This window comes from Castor canadensis, chromosome 17, assembly GCF_047511655.1.
Source record: "Castor canadensis chromosome 17, mCasCan1.hap1v2, whole genome shotgun sequence".
In the NCBI taxonomy this organism is placed as follows: domain Eukaryota; kingdom Metazoa; phylum Chordata; class Mammalia; order Rodentia; family Castoridae; genus Castor; species Castor canadensis.
Genome location: NC_133402.1, coordinates 47511070 through 47536773, shown reverse-complemented (window position 1 = coordinate 47536773; position 25704 = coordinate 47511070). Strand labels below are relative to the sequence as shown.

At 55.4% G+C, this 25704-nt stretch overlaps 2 protein-coding genes and 1 long non-coding RNA gene across 11 annotated transcripts in view; 2 read left to right on the top strand and 1 right to left on the bottom strand.

Annotated features, from left to right (window-relative positions):
• The window catches only part of Nbeal2 (neurobeachin like 2), a 28967-nt gene extending 8079 nt beyond the window's left edge, over positions 1–20888 (bottom strand). For 2 of the 8 annotated variants that reach the window (XM_020168333.2, XM_074059451.1), the window contains exons 1-28: positions 20593–20887; positions 12425–12513; positions 12212–12340; positions 12038–12119; positions 11824–11948; positions 11587–11669; positions 9685–9770; positions 9301–9583; positions 9064–9170; positions 8509–8589; positions 7068–7151; positions 6610–6708; positions 5665–6266; positions 5452–5584; positions 5249–5368; positions 4720–5026; positions 4436–4518; positions 4226–4318; positions 3850–4024; positions 3591–3724; positions 3159–3318; positions 2867–2969; positions 2571–2724; positions 2318–2476; positions 2001–2160; positions 1784–1869; positions 1107–1616; positions 26–204 (exon numbers count right to left, since the gene is read on the bottom strand). In XM_020168333.2, coding sequence (XP_020023922.2) covers positions 26–204; positions 1107–1616; positions 1784–1869; positions 2001–2160; positions 2318–2476; positions 2571–2724; positions 2867–2969; positions 3159–3318; positions 3591–3724; positions 3850–4024; positions 4226–4318; positions 4436–4518; positions 4720–5026; positions 5249–5368; positions 5452–5584; positions 5665–6266; positions 6610–6708; positions 7068–7151; positions 8509–8589; positions 9064–9170; positions 9301–9583; positions 9685–9770; positions 11587–11669; positions 11824–11948; positions 12038–12119; positions 12212–12340; positions 12425–12513; positions 20593–20643 — 4457 coding nt within the window. In that variant the 5' untranslated portion in view covers positions 20644–20887. Of the gene's footprint in view, positions 1–25; positions 205–1106; positions 1617–1783; positions 1870–2000; positions 2161–2317; positions 2477–2570; positions 2725–2866; positions 2970–3158; positions 3319–3590; positions 3725–3849; positions 4025–4225; positions 4319–4435; positions 4519–4719; positions 5027–5248; positions 5369–5451; positions 5585–5664; positions 6349–6609; positions 6709–7067; positions 7243–8508; positions 8590–9063; positions 9171–9300; positions 9584–9684; positions 9771–11586; positions 11670–11823; positions 11949–12037; positions 12120–12211; positions 12341–12424; positions 12514–13090; positions 13178–20592 lie in introns of those variants that run through there. The other 6 variants (XM_074059453.1, XM_020168335.2, XM_020168337.2 and 3 more) reach the window with 6 other exon arrangements.
• On the top strand, positions 17023–18726 carry LOC141418546 (uncharacterized). Of its 2 annotated transcripts, none has more exons than XR_012443178.1 (3): positions 17023–17396; positions 17884–17955; positions 18417–18726. It is a non-coding gene; the product is annotated as an uncharacterized lncRNA (long non-coding RNA). The 2 variants fall into 2 exon arrangements; XR_012443177.1 differs by having other exon boundaries at positions 17869–17955.
• Positions 20889–23345: 2457 nt separating the features above from the next.
• The window catches only part of Ccdc12 (coiled-coil domain containing 12), a 49872-nt gene continuing 47513 nt past the window's right edge, over positions 23346–25704 (top strand). Inside the window, exon 1 of the mRNA XM_020177941.2 lies at positions 23346–23506. Within this exon, the coding sequence (XP_020033530.1) occupies positions 23411–23506 (96 nt within the window). The 5' untranslated portion in view covers positions 23346–23410. The remainder of the gene's footprint in view (positions 23507–25704) is intronic.

The window sequence follows — 25704 nt, the reverse complement described above, 5'->3', positions numbered from 1 at the left end:
TCACCCTGCCAAGCTGCCCTCTCACCTGCGTTTGATGCAGTCTGGCGGGCGCACCAGTGTGGCTGAGGCCCCCAGCTGCGTGAGTACTGAGAAGACCTGGCCTCGTTCCCGCCAGGCAGACTCGTCACTGCCCTCTACGCCCCGCCACGTCACTGAGAACAGCACATTGGTGAGCAGGTTGCACAGTTCCTCCTCAGGGGTTTGCTGTGGGCACAGACGGGTGGTGTGGGCTGGGAAGGGAGGGCATTGGATCAAACCCCCAATCCCTGCTCAGCATCCCTGTCTACCAGCTAGTAGGCATGGCAGGAAGGAGAGCATTCAACTACAAGTCACTGTCTGAACTCGGGAGAAACCTGTGATCTTACTGGACTCTTGAAAGGAGATGAGCCATTCAAACATATTAACCCACAGTCCTCAAGACTGTTAGCCCAGTGTGGTGACTCATGCCTGTAATCCCAGCTACTCAGGAGGTGAACACCAGAAGGAATGGAGTTCCATGACAGCCCAGGAAAAAAGTTGGTGAGACTCCAATCTCAACCAACTGGGTGTAGTGGCGTGCTCCTGTTATCCCGGCTATGCAAGAGGCATAGATAAGGAGGATCACAGTCCAAGGCCAGCTCTGGGCAAAAAAATGCAGAGTCCCTATCTGAAAAATAACTAAAGCAAAATAAGGGCTGGGTGCATAGTTCAAGTGACAGAGCACCTGCCTACCAAACGTGAGGTCAAGTTCAAACCCCAGTTCAAACAAACAAAAAAATAAAAGACTATCTAAGAATTCTATAGCAGAATGCCCTGGATGAGCAGAGGCTCATCCCCAAACCAAAAGTGCAAGTAAGACCCTCGGAGCTATGCTGCCCTATAAAGCCCCTGCTCTCTGGAGGTCCCACCAAAAGCTGGCTGGTGTCCCTTGTTCTGGCTCAACACAACTCAACCTGTTTTAGGACACCCTGGGCACACAAGTGCAGATGAGAATTACAAGGGGAAGTACCAGGCCTAACTGGTGGCTGCAGCCCCAGTGTCAGAAAGTCATAAGCTTTGGAGAGGCCACACTGCCAGCTCTGTGTCCCAGAAGCGTCAGCCCCAGGGAACCATGCAGGGCACCTCACCTGAGGGTTGCTGGTGTTAGAAGTGTCATCCCCACTGACGCCTGGGAGGCTACCGTCCTCCAGCACGTTGGAGAGACTGGAGCTGTGGCGACCATGGGGAGCAGGGAAGGGCCGCGGCCCATCCAGTGGGGAAGGTGTGCCAGGCTGGCTGGCTGGGGTAACGGTCCCGCTGTTGCTACCACCACCTACAGTGTTGCCTGAACCCACACTGGCCCGCTCCAGGCCCAGGTCAAAGGGCGTGCAGAATGGGGATAGGGCATGATAAAAGGAATCTGGGTCAGAACAGGGGGCCTCTGAGGGCAGGAAGACGTCTGAAGGCTCAGGAGGCGACTCAGTAGGTGGTGGGGACAGGGCTGGATCCAGGGAGGTGGGTGGCTCTGGAGGAAAGGGTGGGGGACCACTCGCTGTGGGGGCTTCCAGGACATACAGCCGGGTCAGCACATCCTGCCAGCCGGCCTGTCGGGCCAGTAGTCGCACTGTGTCTGGCTGTCCATAGATGAGGTGGAAGAGCTGCCGGACCAAGGCATGGCAAGTGAGAGGTCAATCACTGCCTGCTCCAGACCCTTGTCTTGGGGCATTTGCAATGGGGCCTCCAGACACCCTCATCACAAGTCAGGCAAAATGAACTCCAGAGGGTAGACGCCATCTCTCTGTCCCAATACTTTTAACTCACTAACCTGGCGACAAATGTCTAGACGGATGCTGAGGTCAGCCTGGAGGGACAGCTGCACCACAGCCAATAGGTCTGAGAGGTTCAGGCAATCTGGGGAGAAAGCCAGAGGGGGCCTGAGGGACTGACTCCAGTAGGAGAGGCCGGCTCAGTCCTGGCCCTGTTTTCCTGAAACATTGCCCACCCACACCTGGCCTGACTCTTGACCCCCAACTAGGTCCTACCTGCCCCAAGGAACAGCTTATAGAGGCCCTGGCAGAGCTGGGGGGAGATGGCCCCCTCAGGCAGGCAGGCGACCAGACCCTGAAGACCGCTGTCCCTCAGCCGGAGCCGCTGACGGCTCCGCTCCGGTAACCGCTCGTTCTGCTGCAGCTTGCGCAGGATCTGTGTGCAGCCAATTGGGGGGCTGTCGTCATGGGGAAGTCAGCACACAGGCATGTGGCTCATTAGAGGCCTGTGAAGGTGGTGCAAGGCCTCCCTGGACTCCAGACAGGGGCCCTAGTGAATGTCAGGGATAGGGCCAGGGATAGGCTGGGTGTACCTTGCAGACTCGGTCAGGCAGCAGGGGCAGGGACCTTGGCCGCAACAGCAGAGCGTGCAGCACCTCGAGGTTTCCTGGCTCCAACAGGAAGACAGCCAAGGACTCCTGAGCCGGGGAGCCCTGAAGCAGGGCCAGCAGCAGGTCCAGTGCGCCCACCGCCTTGGAGAGACAAAGTCTCATTCTGGGCTAGGCTTCCCACCCTGTCCACATACCTCTCCCACCCATGCTTCTCCCTCCACAACCTCTAGCATACCTGGCCATCATCACTAGTGGCTGCCAAAAAACTCAGCACAACCTGCAAGTCATCAGCAGAGAAGCTTCGTACCAGGAACTCCCGAGCCAAGCCCAGGAGGGAAGTCTGCACTGTGTGGAGGTCGTCGGCCGCAAGGGGGCGCTCCCGCTGTGGGCTGGCCAGTACAGCAGGCATAGCCAGCAGGTCCAGCCAGGAGGAGAGAAATCAGGAAGAGTGGGCAGGTGAGCTGGGGCCTGTCCCCAAGGCTAGGGGATGCTCTATCAGCCTTCTGCTGCCCCTGCTCTCACTAGCCTCACCTGTAGTGGGTGCGCAGAGCATCAAGGATGAACTGGACCCCATACTTCTTCCGTAGCCGCTGTCTGTGTTCACGAACTATGCTGGACATGTACTGGATGTGGCCTGAGTGGACATTGGCAGAGGCTCCTTTAAGTCCTCCAGGGAAGGGCCATGCCCCTGCTAGATCTCCCACGGTAGGGTCATATCCCTTAAGACACTCCAGGGCAGGACCCCTGTCAGGTATGTCCCCTCAGATCACCAAGAGGAGGGCTCTAACTCCTCACCCCCACCAGCTCTGCAGCCAGCCCCTACCAAGGCGCACAGCGAAATCACTGAGGGTCCAGAGGTGAAAGTTGAAGAGCAAATGCTGGTAGAGCAGGTATAGGAGGGGCCCACTGTTCTCAGCTGCCACCTGCTCCATTAGCAGTTGGGCAGACATGAGCACATTCATGTCCATAGCCCAGCTGGGGACCTAGGGTGGGAGAAGGACCTGGGCTAAAACAGTGGGCCCTGCCCACCTGCTATTCTAGTCACTCAGCTCCTACCCTTCCCAGCATAGGCATGACAGACACAAACATGACCATCCTGCTCAAAACCCTACATCTCTGAAGCCCAAGTCCCCAGCCTGGGCCGGTCCCAGCCTGGGGTGCCCTTTCCCCACCTTCCCTCAGCCAAACACTGCCCAGCTTCTCAGCCCTCACCCAGATGCCACTCTCCAGGAGGTTTCACCTCTTGGCTCCCCACCTTGTGCAAGAGAGCCCCAATGATGGCAGGCCCCTGGCACTGCACCAGGCTTTCCTGGTTCACAGTGTGGCCCTGCAGGAAGTTCCGCACCATCAGCAGAAAGGCAGCCACTGCATTCCGTTCCATCCGCTCCTCTGTTGGCCACCAAGAAGGGGACAGATGTGGGTGAAGGGCCTGCTGGTGGCCACCACCACCTCAAACTCCAGTCCCTCGTCACACAAAGCTTCTCTCCCTCAACTCAGGTCCCAGAGATGCTTACCTGAAGACTTGCCCAGTGGGAGAAGCAGGCCCTGGGTGTTGTGGCCTGAAGTCAGTTCAGGCCCCACAAGGTCATGTGTTTCGGCTGGACCTGCCTCGGCCTCTTGGGGCTGCGTGGCCACTTGCTCCAACAGGGGCATCAGGGCACCCATGCCCCCCACGCAGTTCAGCACATCCTGGAGGAGGGCATGGTGGTAAAGAACGGCTCGGGGACAACATGCTGTTCCACTTCACCCCAGCAGACTGTCCAGTCTAGGAGCCTGGGTCCTGGGTATTTAGTTCTCTTGATCAGGTCTCCCCAAACCCTTCTAGCCCACCCCATTACACCTGTGCCCGACACCCATGCTGCAGCATACTGTCCATATGTGCACACACACCTTCACGTCCCATGTCTCTACCCTGTGGCCCGTCAGACGGCCATCCAGCCCCTGCCCAGGGGACAGGTCCAGGCAGATGTTGTTCTTACAGGCCTAGGGGGAAGGAGATGAGCAAGCAGCATGGGTTAGCTGTAGGAAGGGATGGCAGACAGAGTGGGGAGCCAGGAGGAGGTAGTACAGTGGAGCCACCCACTCCCCTCCCCCGAATACCTGAGGTGAGTAATGAAGGAGGAGTTTGGCCCCAAGCTCATATAGTTCTCCCTCAGGTTTGAAGGGTGCCGGCTCATTGGGCCCTAGGTGAAGTGAGGGCAGGCTTTCAGATGTTGCCTAGTCTCCTCCCAAACCCCATTCTGAGCCTGCTTCCTCCCTGCCTGTCCAAAGGACTGACTACCAGAGTTTCCTTCTGCCCTCTTGGCCCCTAATCGCTGGCCTGAGCACTTTATAAACCCCTGGGACACGGGAGGGGGCTGGAACTGTGGGAGTGCACTACATACCCAGTGTGCTCAGACTGCGCAGGGCAGGTGCCTGCAGAGCTTCATGGAAGATGGCCACAGCGCCCAGCTCACCCTCCAGGGATGTGGGGCTGCCCCACTGAGTGTCCTGGGTTCCTGCAAGGGTGGAGCTGATGCTGCCCTCCTGCAGGGGGGCCACCAGCCCAGACCCCCAGCCCAGCCCTGTGGAGGCTGGAACCGACTGGGAGCGGGTGAGGGAGGGGTGAGTGGGGACTGGTGGCGCAGGCAGTCCTGTGGTGGTGGTCGTTGTGCGGTGCCCAGCAGAGCCAATACAACAGGAGGAGAAAGGCTGCAGAGTTGGGGTTGGGGGATTGGTCAGATCACAGCACAGCCTGGAACCTCACATACATCCAGTTCCTCATGGAGACCCCCTATGGCTGCACAGACCCCAGAGGCTGAAGTCTGAGGCCTAGGGGAGTAAAGGGCACACAGGAGCTCCAGGCCCCACCCCATTTACAGTGCTCCTAGTCCCCCCACTGATCCAAGGCCTCCCACACCTTGCCTGACACACCTCACTGAGGGAGGGACAACGAAGGGGAGCGGTTTTGACCAGATGGCCATCTTTGTAGACATGGACTAGGTTCTGGCTGAAGGGCCGGCGCCCAGGCACATGGACGATGGCCACACAATGCTGGAACAGAAGTCACAGCATTAGACCATACTTGGGATTTGGTACCTTCTCAGCTGGGCTGTGTAAGAAAGAGGGGGGCTCACCCATGCAGAGTCAGCAAAGGACACTTCAGGCAAGCTCATGGTCATGTACTCCTTCCGTGTGCACACAGCCACCACCAGGGTCCCAGCTGCAGTGAAGAAGGCCTCAAATCCCGAGCCACTGCTGGTGAAGAAGCTGGGGACAGGCAAGCCGGTTATGCCTGATTCTTCCCGATCACTCTGGCAGTGGGTCCCTGGCCCCTGGCAGTCACCCACCTGTACAGCTGTTTTCGCTGGAAAGGCCGGGTGGGAGCAGAGGCAGGGGCTGCATCCATGGAGTGCAGACAAAGCCAGGCATGGAAGGTGAAGCCAGGTCCTGGCCATCGCTGCACAGGGGGCACCATGATGCCTGCCATGCTGGGTGTGAGGTCAAAGTAGCGCAGGGCACGTGTACGACCCTGATGCCGGGCCATTCCTGACAGTGCTCGGATGATGGCACCTGCATGTCGAGCCTTCTGAGCCTCAGTTCTGCCTGACCCTGAGTCCAGCCCTGGTGGGGGGTGCAGCAGGCGACGTAGCTCCGAGGGCCTTAGTGACACACGGCCCAGAGCTTGCAGCAATGCCAACAGTTGCTCCTGGCAGCGAGCCCCCAGGGCTATCCCTGTGCCAAGGGCTTCCAGTAGGTAGTCCACCAGACCTGCTTGCACACAGGTGGCACGGCTGGCAGGGCGGCTGCCACAGAGCCACCAAAGGCGTTGTGCTAAGAATAGGCGCAGCTCAGTCGTGGGCAATGCTGGCAGCCACTGCATCAGCACCAGCACCGGCTGCTCGTTGCAGATTGGTGGAGGCGGGCATAGGCTGTGGTCACCCTCCACAGCCTGCGGGTGAAGAGAATGTGACAGTTCCTGGTCAACTATGGCACCCTGCCAATCATGGGACTTCCTGTCTTGGTTTACTTGCCTACAGTATGAGAAAGTCACATGTGCTCACAGAGTCAGAGGTATATGGGTAACCATGACCATTATCAATCCTTCAGCACGGTCAACCTCCCTGTCTCCAACTGCCCATTCCCAAGCTGATCCTGGGGATGGCTAACACAGCAGCTTCTAAAGCCCCACCACCCAGAAGCCTCACCCCAGGGACACAAACATGTGGCTGGCCCACAAGGCCCTAACTCAGTCGGCCAGCTTTGAGAGCCTGGCCCCCCAGCCTTGCCCTCACCATGTTGAGCAGCTCTTGCAATAGCCGGTGGGTGGGGGTCCCATGGCTCTGCAGGACCTCTTGCAGGTGCTGGTAGCCAATGCGTTCCTTGAACACCTCCTGTGCAGCAGTGAGGAGAAAGTGAGTACATATGCTGGCCCCAGGGGAGACTCACCCATAGGAACCATGGTGGCATTGTATTTCCAGAGTCCCTTGTCTAAGTCACAATGCTTGTAGGGACAAGGGGCAGTGGAGAGACAGGGGACCCTGCATTCACCTCAGAAGGCTGGGAAGTCAGTCTATCCCTGACCAGAACATCCAGCTCGTAAGACAGACTAATGACTACCCCCACTCAGTGTACTGTGCTGCACCCCAGAAGGCAGTGTGGTCACTTGCTCTGCTCCAGGGAGAATTCTTACAGGCCAGTTCTGGGGCTATGTGGCCAACTATACCTCAGACTCCTATGGAGGCATCCTTACCTTGGCTGAAGGGGAGCCACTCATGATGCAAGTCAGCACCCTGACCACATGGACTGCAATGGCATCTGTGTCCTGGTCCAGTACCTTGGGGTGGGGAGGGGCAGTCAGGAGAGGCAGGTGCCATATGTTGCAGCTGGCAGCACCCTGCAGTAAAAAGGGTGCAGGGCCAGGCACCCTAGAATATATAGCATGTGTTTGATCAGCAATCCTGTCTGGAGACCAGCCCTCTAGTTGCCCCAACTGCGTGAGCCTACCCTGAACCTGGGCTTTCTCTGAGCAGCTCGGCAAGACCTGCTCTGCCAAAGAGGCCTGAGAAGAAACCAAGGCTGGGAAGGGCCTCACTGGGGCAGATCGACAGGAGATTCTCCCACTGCTTTACACACCCATGCATTCTCTGGTGGACTTACAGGTCCCAGCCTCTTACATTCCCACCCAAGCCGAACACACATGTGCAAGCAGGCCAGCAAGTGCCCCATCACCCATGATGATTGACAGAGGGTTGAAGAATACAGGGACAATCAATCACAGGATGTTAGCGCCAGAAGAACCTTCGAGACCTTGAAGTCCTAGCCTATCCCTCCCCGCTAGATCCAGGTGGGGACACTGGCTCAGTCTGTCTGAACCTGACAGCCAAAGGCATGCTGCTCATTCCTCCTGCCCCAGCCTGAAAAGGATTAGACTTTATCAGAGGTACTAAGTCATATTTTGGCCCCAGCTCTGCCCAACTTCCCAAGTGCAACCTCAAGCAATCTCCTTCCCCTCTCCAGACCTGTTTCCTTATCTATGAGAACAAAGAGAAAAGTTACCTTCCCCTGCCTACTTTGTACCTGAATGGACACATAGGCTCTCAGAAAATGACCATGTGCAATGGGCACAAGTTGTCTCATGAAGACCAAGTCAGGGTAAAGTCTCTGGAGGTTGGGACCCAGAATGGAGCCCCCAGGTGACCCCCTGCAGCTTCCTACAGCGTTCCTCCTCCATGCAAAGTGAGGCACGGTGAGCGGGGTGGGGCCCTGGAAAACTCCCAGTGACCTGTTTACGTGGGCATAAGGGGCCATGAAAAGAAATGGCCCCCTGTGGAGGACCTCTGCCTCTGTGAGTGACTACAGCCAAATCCCTGAGTATCTGGGTTTGTTTCCCTTTCCAAGAAATGAAGGTGGGTGACTGAGTTTCGAAGGTTCCTTCCAGCTTGGCAGAGCCACAACCCAGCATCTGATTCTAATACCAGGCAGGCAATAGAAGACTTCCTGCCCCAGTCTCTAGGATGGGAACTTGGAAGGGTTAAGACAGCATAGGTGACCCACCCCTACTGTCAGGCCATGCCAGGCCTCACATATCTACTCATGCCCCCTGCCAGAGTGCAGGAAAGGATCAAAGAAGGAACCCGGTGGATGATGACCCAGGGAGGTGGTGCCTAAGCTGATTAATCCCAGGATGGTACCTTCTGAACATCGGGCTCGGTCAGTAACCGGGTAGCCAGGTCACTGTCCCCCTCAGGGGGCGCCCGGGCCTGCAGGTATAGCTGTGGGGTAGGGGGACACAAGGTGGAGGAGGCAAAGGAGAAAAGAGGAGGAAGAGGGGAGATGGGGTTAGACCAGGACCAGGAATAGCTGCTAGGGCTCTGCCCCAGAGGGAAGTGGCACCCTGAGTCCCAGGCAAAGTAACCCCACCAGACCCTAGGGAAGAATGAGCCAACCAGGCTCTGCTAAGATGAGTGAGTGGGGCAGACACTGCATCCAGAAGTAGCTGAGCCCCTTCAACTCTGGTGCTGGGACCTGGGTAGCTCCCATAACACTCCCCTCCTGTGGGGCACAGAGCCATTCTGAACCTCAGGCTAGCCCTATAGAAGCCCAGGAAGGCAGACCTTGTCCATGTCCCATTGCCTCCCACTGAATACAGATCATGGCTATGTTGGCTCAGCCACAACCTGGCACCTCCACATAGTTCTCCCACCTCTGGATTCCAGGCCCTCTACCGCCAGCCTCAGCCCACCAACCTTGCTGTTTTGGATGAGGCGAATGAGGTGTTCAAAGCAATTGTTGCTGAGGAAGGTAGCTTGCAGCACTGGCCGGTCCTCACATGCCAGCATCATGGGGATGGCATCTGCAAGGGCCAAGGTCAGGCTCTACCTGACCCCCCTCCAGGCGGCCTTAAACCTTCTTCCCCCTGCTGCCCAGCCCAGCCTTTCCATCATTGCTGCCCCCTCCCCAAGAATCTGGGAGCCCATACCCACCGAGCATGCTGACCCGCAGGGTGACAAGGGCCTCTTCAGGGCCTGAGCTTGGACTAGCTGGCCAGTCAGCATTAAGGACTCGGAAGTAGCCCTCCAGGAGGGCACGGAGTTCTGGCCCACGGGGAGGTGCGCGGCTGGCGTGTAGGACATGCACTGCACCCACCAGTGCCTCCAGGGCCAGTGGTACAACGCGGGAGTCCTGGGGTGGCCCATGGCCCCAGCCCCACACCACACCCAGCAGGCCCTGCACAGAGCCGGCACTCACAGCCATCTGCCCATTCTCCTGCAGGTAAGGGCAGAGAGGGGCAGTGGGTAGAAGGCTCACCCAGCAGCAAGGCCCTGAGACACCCACCCCCTGGCCCACAGGTTCACCTCCCAGCCTACCTTTCCTCCTGCAAGGACAGCACCAAAGAGGTGGATGAGCCGCAACAGTAGCACCGTGGGCAAGTGGTCTGCATCCTGCAGGCTCTCTGGGTGGTGAGCAGGACAGAACAATGTCACCAAGGTGACTCTACAAGAGGTAGGTGTCCCAGCATGTGGTGTGGGGTGGGAGCTGGGCTAAGTAAGACCTGAGAGAGAACCCTGCCCTGATGGTCTAGGGGGCTGGGAGGGACACAGCTGGATTTGAGGGGCACATGGCCCAACCCTGAGGACCTGGGAAGGTCCCTAGCTCCTTAACCCCAAAGTAGGGGCCCAGGGTGAGCACATAGCCCCTTTACTCCCCATGACAACCCAGAGTTTAGTTTCGCAGATTAAATCTGCTCCCATTGATGCAACCCCTTCTGCGTCCTGCTCTGGGGACGCTGCTGTATCTATTACAGGCAATGTCCTCCCACTTGGGACTTCTAGGGGCTTTCACAGCCTCTTACGTGGGAGGCCCACCTGGCCCTGGCTGGACCATGGACTGAAACCCAGAGAGCAAAAAGGCCAGTCCTGGGTCACATGTAGGGGAGGAGGGCTGGTGTGATTCAGGCAGGCTGGGGTGGAGGCTTCCCTGAAAGGGGCTACTAACATTCTAGGAATAAGGGAACAGGAGTGGATCTGGGGAGCAGGCTGTGAGGAGCAGTGGGACTCAATCCTGAGGGCACGAGGCTACCTCCCAGGGGTCTATGGCAGGAGGATCATAGTGGGAGGGTCTAAGAGAAGCACCTAGGTTAGGTGCATATGCCTCTAATCCCAGATACTTGGGAGGTGGAGGCAAGAGGATCACAAGTTCAAGGTCAAACCAACAAAGTTAATCAGATCTTGTCTCTAAAAAAACCAAATACAAACAAAAGGGCTGGGGGTGTGGCTTGCCTATCAAGGAGCCCCTGGGTTCAATTCCTAGTACTGCCCAAAAAAAGAAAAAAGAGAAAGAAAGGAAAAGGAAGGGAAAGGAAGGGCAGGTCAGGGAAGGGAAGAAAAAGTACCTAGGTTGTGGGAATGGAGGCAGGGAGCAATCCAGGGCCCTCCTCTCCTGGAGTTGCTGACCCCTCTCCAAACCTAGGCCCACAGCTCCAAGGGCATCACAGAGATACTGACACACTGAATACACCAAAAGACTTTATCTTCCCACAGCCAGTCCTGCCTGCCTCTGCTCAGGCCACTTCCTGCCCTGAACCCATCTCAAGTGCTAGTAAATGTCTCTTCAATGAGAGGAGAGAGGAGGTTACCAAGGAGAAGAGGTAGCTGAAGGTGTCCTGGGCACCACTCTGCCAGGAGAGAAGGAACAAATGGAGACAGCTAGTGTAGCCAGAGTCTTGAGGAGGGGGTAGAGACAAGATGGAGGTTACAGGGACCAGGGAGTTTTCAGGCTGACTAGATCAGAGCAGGGGTATAAGTGACTGAGAGGACCCAGGAGGGAAGGAAATTGGGAAATCCAGGGGGCAGGTCAACCCCCTGCCTAAGAAAGAAATTACTTTATTTTTTCAGTCCTGGGGTTTGAACTCAAGGCCTACACCTTGAGCCACTCCACCAGCCCTTTTTTTGTGAAGGGTTTTTTTCAAGAAATGGTCTCACAGACTGTTTGCCCGGGCTGGCTTTGAACCACGAGCCTCCTGATCTCTGCCTCCTGAGTAGCTAGGATTACAGACATGAACCACTAGTGCCCGGCTAGAAGAAATTACTTTGCTGAGACGTGCCTTTTCTTTTTTCTCTGCCCCTGAACATCTATCTACTTGGTCTTTAGACATGTGTGGCTCTCCCAGGCTTGCAAGCAGCCACCAGTCTAGTGCATGGGATCAGTGAACTGCAGGAGGGGAACTAGGTTTGGGGGTGGGGCCAGGTAGGGCAGGGGCTGAGCCTGACCTTGGAAGAAGGCGCTGAATTCAGAAGGCAAAGTTGAAGGAGGGAACTTGTATTTGCTCTTCTCCTTGGAGCTGATGACTTCCCTGTGGGATGGGGAGGTGAGGCCAGGCACTGGGCTCCATAGCTTATACACAGGCCCAGTCCCATCCACCTCCACACCTTTGCCATAGGACTTTAGCCCAAAGCCCATCTTCTCCCCAGTTCCCTCTGGGTCCCTGCCTGAGGGCTGGCTCTCACCCACTGTGCTGGCGTCGCCAGGTCTGGTAGGGGTCAAAAAGGCTCTCACAGAGGAGCAGGGCATGCAGGGCCACATTCTCCAGCTGGGTCCCACGGTCCTCCTGTGGTGGTGGAGGTCCTTTCAGCTGCAGTGTGGGGAGGAGGGAGAAGGAGGGTTAGCCTTGCCACAGACACAGCTATTGCTTACCCCTTCACCCAAGGGGGCCCACCTCACCTCAGCCACCAGCCCAGTGAGCAGCGCCAATACACGAGGTACCAGCACCTGGCCCCAGCCTGCCTCTACATTGTCCAGGTTCCTGGGGGCAAGAAGGATGGGAGAAGTCACACCAATGTGCCATACCACCTACTCCTCCCAGGCCCACATGGGACAGACACGGAGAGGGAGCACCTGCATAGAATAATGAAGAGCTTGAGCACCAACAAGGCTTGCTCCAGGTCCCCCTGGTCCAGCTGCTCGGCCAGCACATGCAGGGCATCCAGTGGTAGCAGGGGAACCTCTGCACCCGCCTCCTCTGGCCTGCAGAGAGGGAGAGTCACTGGGGAGCTGAAGACCCTTCTGCCTCCCTGCATGGCTCTGCCCTCTGTACAGATTCAGCCTCACCTTTGTGGCTCCAAGGAGGACAGTAAGATGCTCTTCTCGAAAGCTCCCACGAAAGCCTTCAGCCACTGCTGCAGGTAGCCTAGGTCCTTCTGTAGGCAAAGGATTTGGGGGGGTTGGGGGGCAGAGGCATACAGTGAGCAGAAGAGAGACAAGATGTTGACAGGTGGAGAACAGAGGATGGAAAGGTTACAAGCAAAACAGTGGGGGTGAAGAGGAGGGAAGGGTAGGGTGGGGGAGACAGGAAGTTGGAAGGTCAGCACCAGAGGGTTGTAGTAGGTTAACCACTCTTGCAGGACCCCATCTGCTTTTCTCAGCCCCACCCCCAGTCTCTGCCTCCACCTCCCTATTCTTTGGCCACCCAGAAAGGACTGACAGACAGGGGAGGGACTTAGGTGGGTGTGGCTGTGGCCCACAGTGGTGCTGGGGCAGGAGGTCTCCCACCCACCAGCTTCCCCCTACCCTCACCCTTGAGCTGGGTCCTGCACTGCCACCTTCTCTCAACTCTGCAGCCACCACTTCCAAGAACCCTCCTCCACTGTGGATCCTAGGGCACATGTGCACTGTTGGGAAGGCACCCCGAGCATACCCACACTACTACAGGCTAGCATCCCTGCTGTAGAAGGCCCCTCCTTGCCCTGGGAACCTCCTCCCACCCTTGCTGGTTACCTGGACCCCGGGCCCCAGAGCTGGTTCCATGGACAAGGGGGACAGCGGCTGAGCCCGAGTATGGGCGCCACCAGGGAAACTTTGGTGTGAACGGGGAAACTGTCTCCTCCCGCCCGGCAGGGGCAGGAAGCGCAGAGTCACGGTGGGGGAAGGGGCCTCTTCCTCCCGGCAGACCGCAGGGATGTGGGGCGGGCGGGAGCCCGGTGCACCCAGGGCCCCCGCCCAAAAGGCAGCTGGGGACCAGGCAGGCGCTGGGGGCGGTGCCTGGAGTACTGAGGGGCGTGGTCACTCTAGCCTGGGTGGGGCTAATTTTGCAAGCAGTCTGAGTTTGGGTTCCCATACCTGCTGTTAAGGTACCCTTCATGCAAAGTTCCCACAACTCCTCAGCCTGGACATAAGGCCTCAGGCCCAGGGGCTAAAGGGAGGATTCACCTAGACCTTTGACCCCTCCCATGCCCTGACCACTTCCATGCTCTGAACTCCAAAGGTCTGTGCTCTGAGACACAGCTGGGTAAATCCTAGCCTGCTACTAATCTCTGCTAACCTAAGGCCACTTGCAGGGCAAGGAGGTAGGTCCTGACCTCTACACTAGCCCCTCCCTTATTCCCCTCCCTGCTGGCCCCACCCAGGGATCCCAACCACTTGAGTCCAGAAAGCAACCTGTGAGGTGTATCGAGGCCTGAACTGGAAAAGGATGCGGGGGCAAGGCACCCATCACGGTCAGCACCCACCAGGCCTAAGGCTCTCCCAGGAGCCATGCACCATACAACCAAGGTCTCCCTTTGGATGGATGGCTTGCTTTTCCTGCCTGTAGTCCCCATACACAGGGCCAGACCTGGATGGACCACAGTGGACCTGGGGCAGGCCCACAAAAAACCTAGGCAGAACAGCCGTCCACTCTGTGGTTGGGTCCCTTCCTTGTGCATTGTAGCACAAACCCAAATGTCAGGCAACCCAAAAAGGGACCATGATCACCAAAGAGCAGGCCCACATCGCTGCAACTTTTTGTCTCTCGGTTACCTTTGTTGACCTCTGCACCCCCTGCTGCTGACAGCCTCCCTCCCCAGTTCCTGAAACACCAGAGGAGGCCAGATGTTATGGTTTGGATCTGGAATATCCCCTAAAAGCTCACGTGTTGACAGCTTGGTCCCCGATGCAGCAAATGTTTAGAGGTTGGGTTTTGGAACATGAGGGTTCTGACCTCACCAACAGATGAATCCATCAATGGCTTCATAATTTGATGGGCCACTGGGAGGTAACAAAAACTTAGGAGGTGGGACCTAGTTGAAGGGAGTGGGTATGGGGGCGTGCCCTTGAGGCCTATGTCGTATCCCTAACCCCTTCCCTTCTCTCCCCCCTCCTCCTCCTTTCTCTGCTTCCAGAGATTGCCATCAGGTGAGCAGCTTTCCTCTGCTGTGCCCTTCCACCATGATGCTTCCGTCATGCCACAGTCCTAAAAGCAAGGAGTCAGCTGACCATGGACTGAAACCTCTGAAACTGTAAGCCAAAGTAAAACTTTCCTTATTAATTAATTAATCATTGGCAGTACTGGAGTTTGAACTCAGCGTCATGCGCTCTACCCCTCGAGCCATGCCCCCAGACTTTTTTGCCTTAATTTCACGTAGGTTCTCATGTTTTGCCCAGGGCCAGCAATCCTCCTACTTACTGCCTCTTTGTAGCTGGGTTCAAAGGCATATACCACCATGCCCAGCTTATTAATTAAGATGGGGTTCTCACTTTTTTCCTGGGCTGGCCTCAAACCATGATCCTCTTGAGTAGCTGAGATACAGGTGTGAGCCACTGCAGTGGGCCAAACTTTTCTCCTTTAAGTTGATTCTGTCTCAGCAATGGAAAGCTAATAGGCCAGGGCTCCTGAACCATTTCCTCTGAACCTTCCCATTACAGGTAGGTACATGGGAGACCCCAGAGGGGCTTCAGTGTACCTTTCAGGATGCTAGAAACCAGACCTTTGTTCGAGGCCAGGACCGCTCAAAGATGCTAGTCAGTCTAAGCTAACTGTGTGATCCGTGACCTCTACAGCTCAATGCCTTTAAAAAATGTTCCAACAGGGGCTAGCCTAGCAACAAAGTGCTCGCCTAGCAAAGGTGAGGCCCTGAGTTCAAACTCTAGTCCTGCAAAATAAATAAAAAGTCCTACACTGTCTTCCCTCTTCTACCCCAAGCCACTCCCAGTTAAGCCAGTCCTTTGGGCCTTTTTGCCACCACAGCTCTGTCCCTGCCTCCAGAATAAACACTCACAACTGCTGAGCCTGACACTCCGAGGCCTCCTGTCCAGCCTCTGCCCATCCTCTTGTTCAGGCCTCTGCATGCCCTACCCTCACTGCCATGGTGACTTGGGCTTTGGGTACTTAAGCAGGAAGGAACCTGCCACCCTCTTCATGGGCATCACCTGGGTAGGTCTTCCCAGATCAAGGCAGGTCCCTGTCCCTTTGCACACTCCTTTCTGTCCTGGAGCCACATCCTTGCTCTGTCCAGTCCTGTAAACTTCCAGCAAATAGAAGCTGAGCTGGGTTCAGAACTGGGGTACTCAAGACAGCCTTCGTGGGCTCTTGGGGAAACATGAGAGGGTCTCTAAAGCATAGAGCTAAGCAGCAACGTAGTAAATACCTGTCCCACCTCTCTGGGTCTCACCTCACCTTAAGAGGCCATCTCTGACCTGGTCTCTGTGTCTTAAGGCTGCAGCGCTAGAGTCCCTGCAGGAGACAGAGCAAGGTGGAGCACGGGAAGGATGGCCTTGCTGCATGTGAGGGTCCAGATCCTAGACGGTGCAGCTGTGGTGCCTGGGTTCCTTGTGCTCCTCTCAGGACCTCTGCCTAGTTGGTCCCTCCTACCCTGTCTAGCTCTGAGAAGGAATATGGATACCAACCCAACGCCCCACTGGGCTCAATCCTCAACCCTGCCCCTTGTCTGAAACACTAAGGTAACCCAGGAAAGGGCAGGTGGCCGTGGCATGGGGGGAAGTTGGCTGTCTGCCAGAGGGACAGTGCCTACTAAGCCGCCTGGCACAATGTTGTCCCTGGACTCTATTTGACCTAGTCCAAGCCCAGCACACAGAGGGCCTCCAAAAGACATCAGTCACCCTCACAGGGTGGCTGTCCACAGCGTTCCCTCACATCCAAGGCACTGCATGGGTGGTGTCTCTTCATCTCCAGCCTAGTACCTCAAACCCACTGAATGCCCTAGTCCAAATGCATTACTTGGTCTGCCCAAGCTTTTTCCTCCATGTTAACTCTGCTGAAACACCAGGGCCAGCAGTCTTCCAAATGCCACCTCATTTGGGGCCTCAGAGGCTGAGTTACTAACAGAATCAGTGCTGACGGAATAGGTTCTGGAGTCCAGTCCCTGCTCAATTACCAGGCAGCTGTTAAGTTAATGTGAACCTCTCAGAGCCTCAACTGCCTCTTTAAAACAATTCTCATTGGGTGCCTGTGGCTCATGCCTGTAATCCTAGTTACTCAGGAGACAAAGAGCAAGAGGATCGCAGGTTGAAGCCAGCCCCAGCACATGGTTCTCGATACCCTATCTTGAAAAAAACCCATTACAAAAAAGGGCTGGTAGAGTGGCTCAAGGTGTAGGTCCCGAGTTCAAACCTTGCAAAAAAAAAAAAAAAGGTAAATAAATTTTTTAAATCCCCTTTGGGGCTGGGGATGGGGCTCAAATAGAGCACTGGCTTAGCAAGTCCAAGACTCTGAGTTCAAACCTCAGTATTGCCAAACAAAAAACCCAATCCCCCTTGGAGCTGGGGGCATGGTTCAAGTGGTGGAATGTTAGCAAGCATGCAAGGCCAAATTATTTTTTTAATTAAAAATAAAATAAGCCGGATGCTGGTGGCTCACATCTGTAATTCTAGCTACTTGGGAGGCTGAGATTGGGAGGATCATAGTCTGAGGCCAGCCTGGGCAAATAGTTCTCGAGACCCCCACGCCAAAATAACCAGAACAAAATGGACTGTTGCTGTGGTTCATGCAGCACAGCACCTGCTTTGCAAGCACAAAGCCCAGTCCCACCACCACCAAACAAATAAATAAATAAAACAAAACAATCCCTTTGTTCACTGCTCTTCAGCCACACCCACCCAGCACAGCATGGGGGTGGAGCAACCAGGAGTTCCTCCTCACTGTCTGAGGCCTTCTGGGTTCTCCCAGGTAGCTGCTTTAGGTAGAGGAAGTAGAATGCTTGTGGGTCCTAAGAAAGAGCTTGGAACAATCACGCTCAACAGGGGTCAGTGCTGCCTGGGTGGTACTGAGTGCCCCATCTCCAGGGACAGAGAAGCAGAAACGGGACAGGTGAGACGGATCTGTTCAGGCCTAGGGGCACTCACCCAGCATCATGGGGGCAGGGAAAAATCAAGCCAAAGGAAGCTTCTGGTTACCTCACAAGGACTGGAGACCAGGCTTGGAAGACTTCAGGCCATGGGATGCAGCAGGAAAATGGGAACTTTACCATGGGCAGGCACGAGTGAGGACAGCGGTCTAAGTGCCTGTGTGGCTGGGCCAATTTCTGGCCCTTATCTGGAGAAGGGTGCTAAAAGGTGTTCTGATCCCAATAACACCTCCTCCCCACCCCCCAGACTTAACCATCCCCTGTCTTATCACTATGGAAACTGGGAATTTCCTTCCAGGGTGCCCATAGCAACTGACCCTGTTTCCATGGGGACGCTACACTTCCCCATCAGCTCCTCAGTTGCCATAACAACTCCAAGGATTACCAGCTTCTCCTCCAACCCTAGGCTCTGTGCTAATCTCCCCATTACCTCAGTCCCTCCCTCTTCAGTTACCTTGGCAACAGAGGCAGGAAGAAACCAGTTACCACTCTGGAGTATGAAGGGGACCAAGTATACAGAAGGTGAGTCCACCTCCCCTTTGCCCATTTCAAGAAGGTAAACTGAGATCCAGGAAGAAACTGGACCCAGCTAAGAACCCAAGGCAGCGGAGGACCTGACCAGGTTTCCATGAGGTGATGGAGCCCATGGTCAGGGACTGGAGTGAGGGGTGGTGCAGGGCAAGGTCAACTCCTGCTCTGACCTGACCTCCTGGAACCCTGAGTCTTCAATGGTATAACTGGAGAGTTCAGCATGGACTTCCCACCTGGATCCTGAGTGTTTGTCCTGCCCTGGACCCTGAGTGCCCCTTCGCTCTTGGTACTCCCCCTCTCACTGGGGGACAGCACCATTGCTCCAGCCTGCAAAGGGGCTGCTCATTTGCATGCTATTTTGCATTAACTTGTACATGCTGCCCAACTGCCAGCCTGTTAGGTGCTGTCCCAGTCCCCTTGTCCTCTCATGTCCTTCCTTATGCCCTCTCTAGGGATGCCTGCTGGGTTCCAAGTCTGCAGGATGTGTCTTCACCCATCCACCAGGTGTTCTGGGCTACCTCTGCCCTGCCACCTGCTCCTGACAACTTGCTTCTTGTATTTCCCACTGCCATGTGCTTGCTCCTGCTGATCCTGTCCCTTTATCCCTTGACACTCCAACTCTGGGATAACTTCCTTGATTGGTCACTACTGTGGGGACCATCATCTCCTCATTCACTAAGCTAATGTCCAAGGAGTACTTACTAAATCTGAGGTGCCAGAAAGCAAGGAGAAATAGCCTGTGCTGTCGCAGGTTAAGACCCACCCGAGGTTTCCTGCCCACAGACTAAACTTTTTCAGGCTAAATAAAACTCTTCTTGATCTTGGTATGACCCTACTTTTGTTTTTCCACCAGAGCCCTGATAAGTTCCAGTGGTGTCCAGGGCACTTTGACACTCCCTCTCTTTCCTTCACTCCATTGCTTCCCATAGCCCCCAGGACAGCAAGGTCCACTGGAGTAAGGCAGACCCAAATGTGGGGTCTTTAAAGGGAGAGGAAGGGTGGCGGGTTGGGCAGGCACTAGATCTAGGTTCTGTCCTCAACCAAACCCACAACTGGGGAAACAGGTTTGCCAGCTGATGTCAGCTTTCACTGCTGAAGGGAGGGGCAAGGTGAAGCTGGCTGGGTGGCCATAGCCACCAACAGAGGGTCTCTTAAAACCCTGTATCAGCTCCACCCTGAACTTTCACCCCCCCTTCCTAAGCACAAGCACACGAGGGCACGTGCTCACGCGCGCGCGGGCACACACACACACACACACACACACACACGTCCTTAGCAGGGTTCAAAACTGCTGTCCCTCTCTGGGAGTCCAGCACACAGGGGTGGGCTGGTGTCCCAGAAGCAGGAACTGGCGGGCAGGAAGGTAGTACAGGGAGGCTGGCCGGGCTTCCTCTCCCCAGGAAGACTGGCCCCACCTAGCACCCTGGTTTGCTCTCACATCCTGGATTTGTTGGCCTGGCCCCAGGCTGCCCTCTGGCTGCCCAGGCTTTCAAGACTACCAGCAGCCCAGCGAGGTGAGGAGCTTGGGCGAGATGGGGGGGGGGGGATCCAGCACAGATACAAGTGCTAAACAAATCAATCATGATGGGGTAGAGGGTGACCATAAGCAGAGCTCAGCTGAAGGGCATTGGGAGGTAACCCTGCTGGAGGTCCAGTTCCGGGAGGCTGTACCAAGACCTGAGTGGAGTAAAGAGGCAATGTGTGGCCCTGTGGCTTGCACTCTAGGTCCCCAGGAGACATCAGTCAGTCTCTTCACAGGGGGCCAGCTGGTGTGAGCATGAACTTCCCCCAGTGACAAGCTGTTCAGGGGCACACAATGGTCCATTGTGCCCAGGGCACACCTGAGCCAGGAGCACACCACGGTGCCAGGCAGGTGCAGAGAGGGAGTTACCCTGGGATCCCCCCTCCAGCTGCCAGTGCAGAAGGAAAGTGGGGCTTATGCGTGTTTGGGGGACACCAGATCAGAAACACCAGGGGCAGAGTCACTCCCCTCACCTTCTGAAGTCCCTGAGATAGTCTCTGAAACAGGAGTGGGGACTCAAGAGGAAATGACCTCCCTCCATCCCTTTCAGGCTCACCCTACACGCACCCTGCCCACTCCAGAGTCGAGCTGGGGCTGCCTCAAGTACAGGAGGAGCTCATCTCTGCCACTTCTGGGATGGGGGAAGGGGGGATTCTGAAGTGAATTAAGTCAGACCTGCAGGAGGAACCCAGCCTGCGGCAACCTCCAGCCCATTCAGACACGACCACATAATCAGGCTGTGCTCACAGTCGAGGCAGCTCACATGCAAACTGAGTCCCTCTCTCCTTTTCCACTTAGTCGGTCTCTCTCCAAGCCTCAGTTTCCCCAACTGTAAAAGGGGGAAGTGCCCGGTCAGCACGACTCAGGCTGTGCGGTTCCTCTAGAGGGCTTGCCGTGAAGGGCGCACCCGCAAGCGATGTCCCCCAAGTTATAAGTGCCTAAGGCACCCGACGGGCCGGTGGACACACGTGTGTGCAGAGCCGGGGCTCTGTGCGCGCGCTTGTACGCGGCCCGCGCGCGGCAGCGCGGGGCGCAGGTGCAGCAGGCACACGGCGCGCAGCGCTGGGGGCGCGGGGACGCGGGGGCGCCGGGCGGGGCGGGCTCACCTGAGCGTAGTAGAGCAGCCACAACTCGTACAGCCGCTCCGAGGCGGCCATGGCCTGACCCGGCTCTGGCCCTGCTGTGCGCCACCTGTCGCCGCCTCCTCCGCGCCGCCCGCCGGTTGCCTCCGGCCAGGCCCATGGGCGGAGGGCGTCACTCCGGGGCGGAGCGGCGCAGTAGTGCTGGGGGGAAGTCCGCGGCTCCGGCCCCAGCCGCACTGAGCTACCAAAGTCTACAACGCTCCTCCTCCTCCCGACCGGCCGCCGCCCGGCTTCCTGCACTCCGCTGCCGCCGCCGCCGCCGCCGCCGCTGCCGCCCCGCCTCTCCTGGACCGTGCAGAGGGCGGGGAGCTGGGCGGGAGGAGGAGCCTGAGGTCAGGGCGGCCCTGGAGGTCGTCCTGCCGTCCCGCCCCCAGCAGGCCGCGCCCCACCAGCGCCTCTGCAAGGGTCATTCAGCTTCCCCGGCCGGGGTTGGGGGTAGCGGTCATGGCTTCCTTGGGTCTGGATCTGCCGGGTGCACAACACTCCTGGCCTGAAATTACTGCCATTCTGGGAAGGGGCTGCAGGCCGCGTGGAAATGGTCAGGGTCCTTGAGATGTAATAACCACCACCCTGATGACCACCTGCAGTGCTAACCACGTGCCAGCTGCTCTTCTAAGCGCTTTGTGGGAGGATCCATCTTTGATTCTTTAACCTCATGAGCTGGATGCCTCATGGCATTTTCCAGGTGGAGAAACTGAAGCCCAGACGGGCCAAATGAGGACCATAAGAGCTGTAGGGACAGGAACCAAGACTTGACTGAGTCTCTGTTGGGCCATTGTCACCATCACCCTGGGTCCCCTTCCCTGTGCCCAGTCTGCTTGTGAAGTGAGGGGCCCCCTGGTGTTAGGCCGGGATCAGGCCCTTTGGAGGGGGGAGTTTGCCAGGCCAAGAGAGGTGCCATTTTCCCCTAGGAACTGACCAGTCTAGAGTCCCCTAGACTTTGGGTGGCCAAGAGAAGAAAGACCTGTTCCTATCCCTGACCTGTTTTGTCCTCATGGTTTGGGTGGCCCTTTCAGTCATGCTTTTTCTCCTCTCCATCCATCCTAGTTCTGAGCTGAAATTTCCTCAACATCTAAAACCTGCATGTCAGGCCCTGGCAGGGCACCCTACCCACTGATGGAGAGGGCCTAGACAGAAGCGGGTGAGTGGGGTCAAGAGAGTGGTCAGGGGTATGTGGCATTTGGACTTCTCTGAAGGGATTTGGGAAGAGGAGGAGTGGGCATCCACTTGCCCATTTGCAGCCAGTCTGATAAGGGAGGCCCAGGCAGAGAACATTCTTGCAAAGAGGCTAGTCATCCTTTGGAAAGGGGAGTGGGGGGAGGAGGAAAGGGAGGCCTGGCCTAATCTCTGGCGTGGGCATGGCTTTGGGGACCTCCACACACTGATAGAAGAACATGACTTCAGCCCAGGTGTTTTGTTTATCAAGACGTGCTGATTTAATGCAGGAAACAAGACCTTGACTTTTTGGGGTGTGGGAAGAGGCATACACTGTGACCACCTGCAGCAGTGCAGGCCAAACCAACTCTTCCTGGGCTGGAGGCATGGCTCAAGTGATAAATTACCTGCCTGGTAAGTGCAAGGCCCTGAGTTCAAATGCCAGTATCGCCAAACCAAACAAGAACAAAATACACAAACCAACTCTTCCTAAACTGGGAGGAGGGAGTTGTTCCTTTGGGCCCACTTGGCATAGGTTGGCTTTTGCTCTTCTGCAGGGCAGGGAACCTGACTCTGAGTACTTTAACGGTCCAGGAAGGGCTGGGGACAAGAGAAGATGGTCTGGCGACAAGAGAAGAGGGTCTGGCTTATAAACCAGAGGAAAATGACTATACTGCCAGATCCCACACTGTGCAGGCTTTGTATGAGCTAAGGGTAGACAAAGAGGGGAGCACTTGGTCAGGTAAATTTGAGGATCCCTGACAGCTGTATAGGAGGGGAGAGGCAGACCTCATATCGGATCCTCAAGTGGGATCAGAGCAGAGAGCCAGGGAAGGTTTCTGTTTAAAAAAAACAAAAACAAACAAAAAACAGAGTCTTGCAAGGTGCCTGTGGCTCATGGTTGTAATCCTAGCTACGCAGGAGGCAGAGATCTAATTGCGGATTGAAGCCAGCCCTAGGCAAATAGTTTGTGAGGCCCTATCTCAAAAATACCCAACACAAAAAACGGCTGGTGGAGTGACTCAAGTGGTAGAGGGCATGCCTAGTAAGTGTGAAGCCTTGAATTCAAACCTCAATACCGCCAAAACAAAAACACAAACCAAAACAAACAAACCTGGATCTTAACTATATAGTCCAGGCTGGCCTGAAACTCCCAGGCTGACCTCGAACTCTCGATCCTCCTGCCTCAGCCTCCCAAGTGCTGAATTACAAGCATGGCCACCATACCCGGGAGTTCAGAGATTTCTTAAAAGCATTCGCGCTTCTGGACAGTGAGTAAGGATGGGTCAGGGCATTCTAAGAGTCCGGAAGAGACAGAGCCGAGATTAAGGCTTAGCCAAACCTGAGTTATCGATGCACAATATTCTCTTTCTCTAAGGTCTGATTGCTCTTGCAGCTTTCTCTCCCCCTCTGCCCCCCTCCCCCTCTTGCCTCTCTTTTTTTTTTTTTTGCTGGGTCCACACTAGCGTTGCCAGTAGTCCAAGAGCAAAAGGGCGGGCCTCCTACAGCAAGTCATCACTCATTGGCTCTGGGGCTTCCTGCTCTCCTATTCTCGTCCTTGGATTGGCTGAGACATCTTTCTATTCCTGCGTGACGCCTGACGAGAGAAAAGGGGGTCGCAGGCAAGATGGAGGCTGCTACGGCCGGTGTGGGCCGCCTAGAGGAAGAGGCGCTGCGCCGAAAGGAACGGCTGAAGGCCCTACGGGAGAAAACCGGGCGCAAGGTGAGGAACGCAGGGTGACGGCTACAACCAAGGTAGTCTGCGTAACGAGTTAGGGGACTGCGGGAGGGCTGGGGACTACTAGGGAACGAAAGCTGCCGAGACGCGCATGCGTAGGCGGCCAGAGCGCATGCGCGAGGTGACGGCACCCGCCCCCCACTCCAGATTTGCCTCTGCGCGTGCGTGCAGGCATGGCCGTGCAGCGGCGCGTTAGCCTCCTTTCTGTCAGGGTTGTTGCTAGCTCCACTTCTAGTTTCAGATGCCTCTTGGGCTAGGCGTGATTTGTTCCGTTTCTTGGTGTCCCCGTCGACTTTTCACTCCCCCCCAGCTAGATTTTCTGAGTCTGGCAGATCCTTCCCTGTCTACCTGTGTCTGGTCTGGGCGCCCAGCAGGAGTCTTTGAAAATGCAAAAGAGGGATTGTTGAATGGAGCAAAGTAAAGTATCCCCACAGCGGGGACACGTGAAGAAGTCCTTTGAACATCAACTCAAATATTAATAATGAAAGACAGGACTGTAAAATAGGTACAGTGTGTGTTTGGGGGGTTACTAGTGAGAGAGGGGAGGGTGAATGAAGGAGGCTAAGGTGAGGGTATATGGTTGATTAATTTCATGTACTTACATGAAATACAACAAAGAAACCTTTTGCAATTGCTTTAAGTGGGGCAGGGAGTGGGTTGAGGAGCAGAGAAATGGGGTGATCTAACCAATGTGCACCTAATCGGAACTGTCATTATGAATTCCCCCCGTATGATGAGTATATCCTAGTAAAATTCTATTTATAATAATAAGAAAAGAAAATGCAAAACAAAAAATGTGTGTGGGGGTGGGGAGTTGCTGCAGGGAAAGAAGATATGCTTATTTCTTCCACAGACTGTTTCTCTGGCAGTGGGTTTAGTAGTCCTATTAGTTGCCAGATTCGTGAGCACTTCACTTTCCCTTGCTTTCGTTTGCCGCCCAAATAGTCTGAATCTGCTTTTACTTTCCAAAGTAATGGCGTAGAAGGACAACTCTGAAGTTCACTGCCAGTGCGCAGACCATGAACTTGGGACAAGTTGCTTCATGACCCTGAGTCTGGGTTTCTTCGTGTCTCTAGTGGGGAAGAAAAACCCCTACACATTCATTTTCACTTTTTTTTTTTTGAGATCTAATTGGATAAGCTATATTGAAAGGGCACTAGAGACCACAGAGAGTGGAGGTTGTTGGCTTTGTCGTTGGATGCACAAAAGCTGTGTCCTTCGCTCTAGGAAGTACAAAGAATATTCAATATCTAGGGGTGGCAGAGGTGAGGGAAAACAAGGAGTCCCTCCCATCTTGAGCTTCAAAAAAGAGAAGCGGGCCCTTGAGTGTCAGTCTGGCCTGTTTTCCTTTCTGCTTAGCTGTCTGATGTAGTGTGGGAAGGAGAAAGAGGAAGCAATAGTGAGAGCTGGCCAGATTGGCTTCTGCTTTTCTTGGCAGCCTGTGGAACCCATCAGACAGTTATCCCCCAAACTGCCTGCCCCAGGGAAGCTCAGGCTCCGCTTTTCAAACAGTAACTAGTCCACTGGAGCTGTTTGGATTCAGGGCTCAGTTATTGGGGTAGGGTTTTAGGTCCCAATACAAGAAACAAGGTAGTGTCCTCAAAGCCATTGCCTGGGTGTGCCAGGCCCTCTGGAGAACTGACCTTTAAAGGAATTTTTGGGCTGAGGGTGTGGCTCAAGTGGTAGAGCACCTGTGTAGCAAGTTCAAGGCCCTGAGTTCAAACCCCAGTACTATTTAAGGAAAAAAAAAAAAAAAGGAATTCTTCTCAATGAACTAGAAGTAAGGCTTGTTATTTTTTTCTCTGTATTTTTTTAAAATTATGGTCAAATATATAAAATTTATAATTAAAAATCTTTTTTTTTTCTACAGACATTCTCACTTATGTAGTCCAGGCTGGCCTTTAATTCATATCTTCTTGCCTCAGCTTCCAGTGTGTTGGGATTACAGGTGTGCACTACTGTGCCCAGTTTTTTTTGTTGTTGTTGTTGTTTTAAGTGGGAACTCAGGGCTTCAAACTTGCAAAGCAGGAGCTCTACCACTTGAGCCACACCTCTGGTCCATTTTGCTCTGGCTCTTTTGGAGATTGGGTTCTCACAAACTGTTTGCCTGGTCTGGCCTTGAACCAAGATCCTCCTGGTCTTGGCCTCCCAAGTAGCTATAATTGCAGGCCGGAGCCACTGGC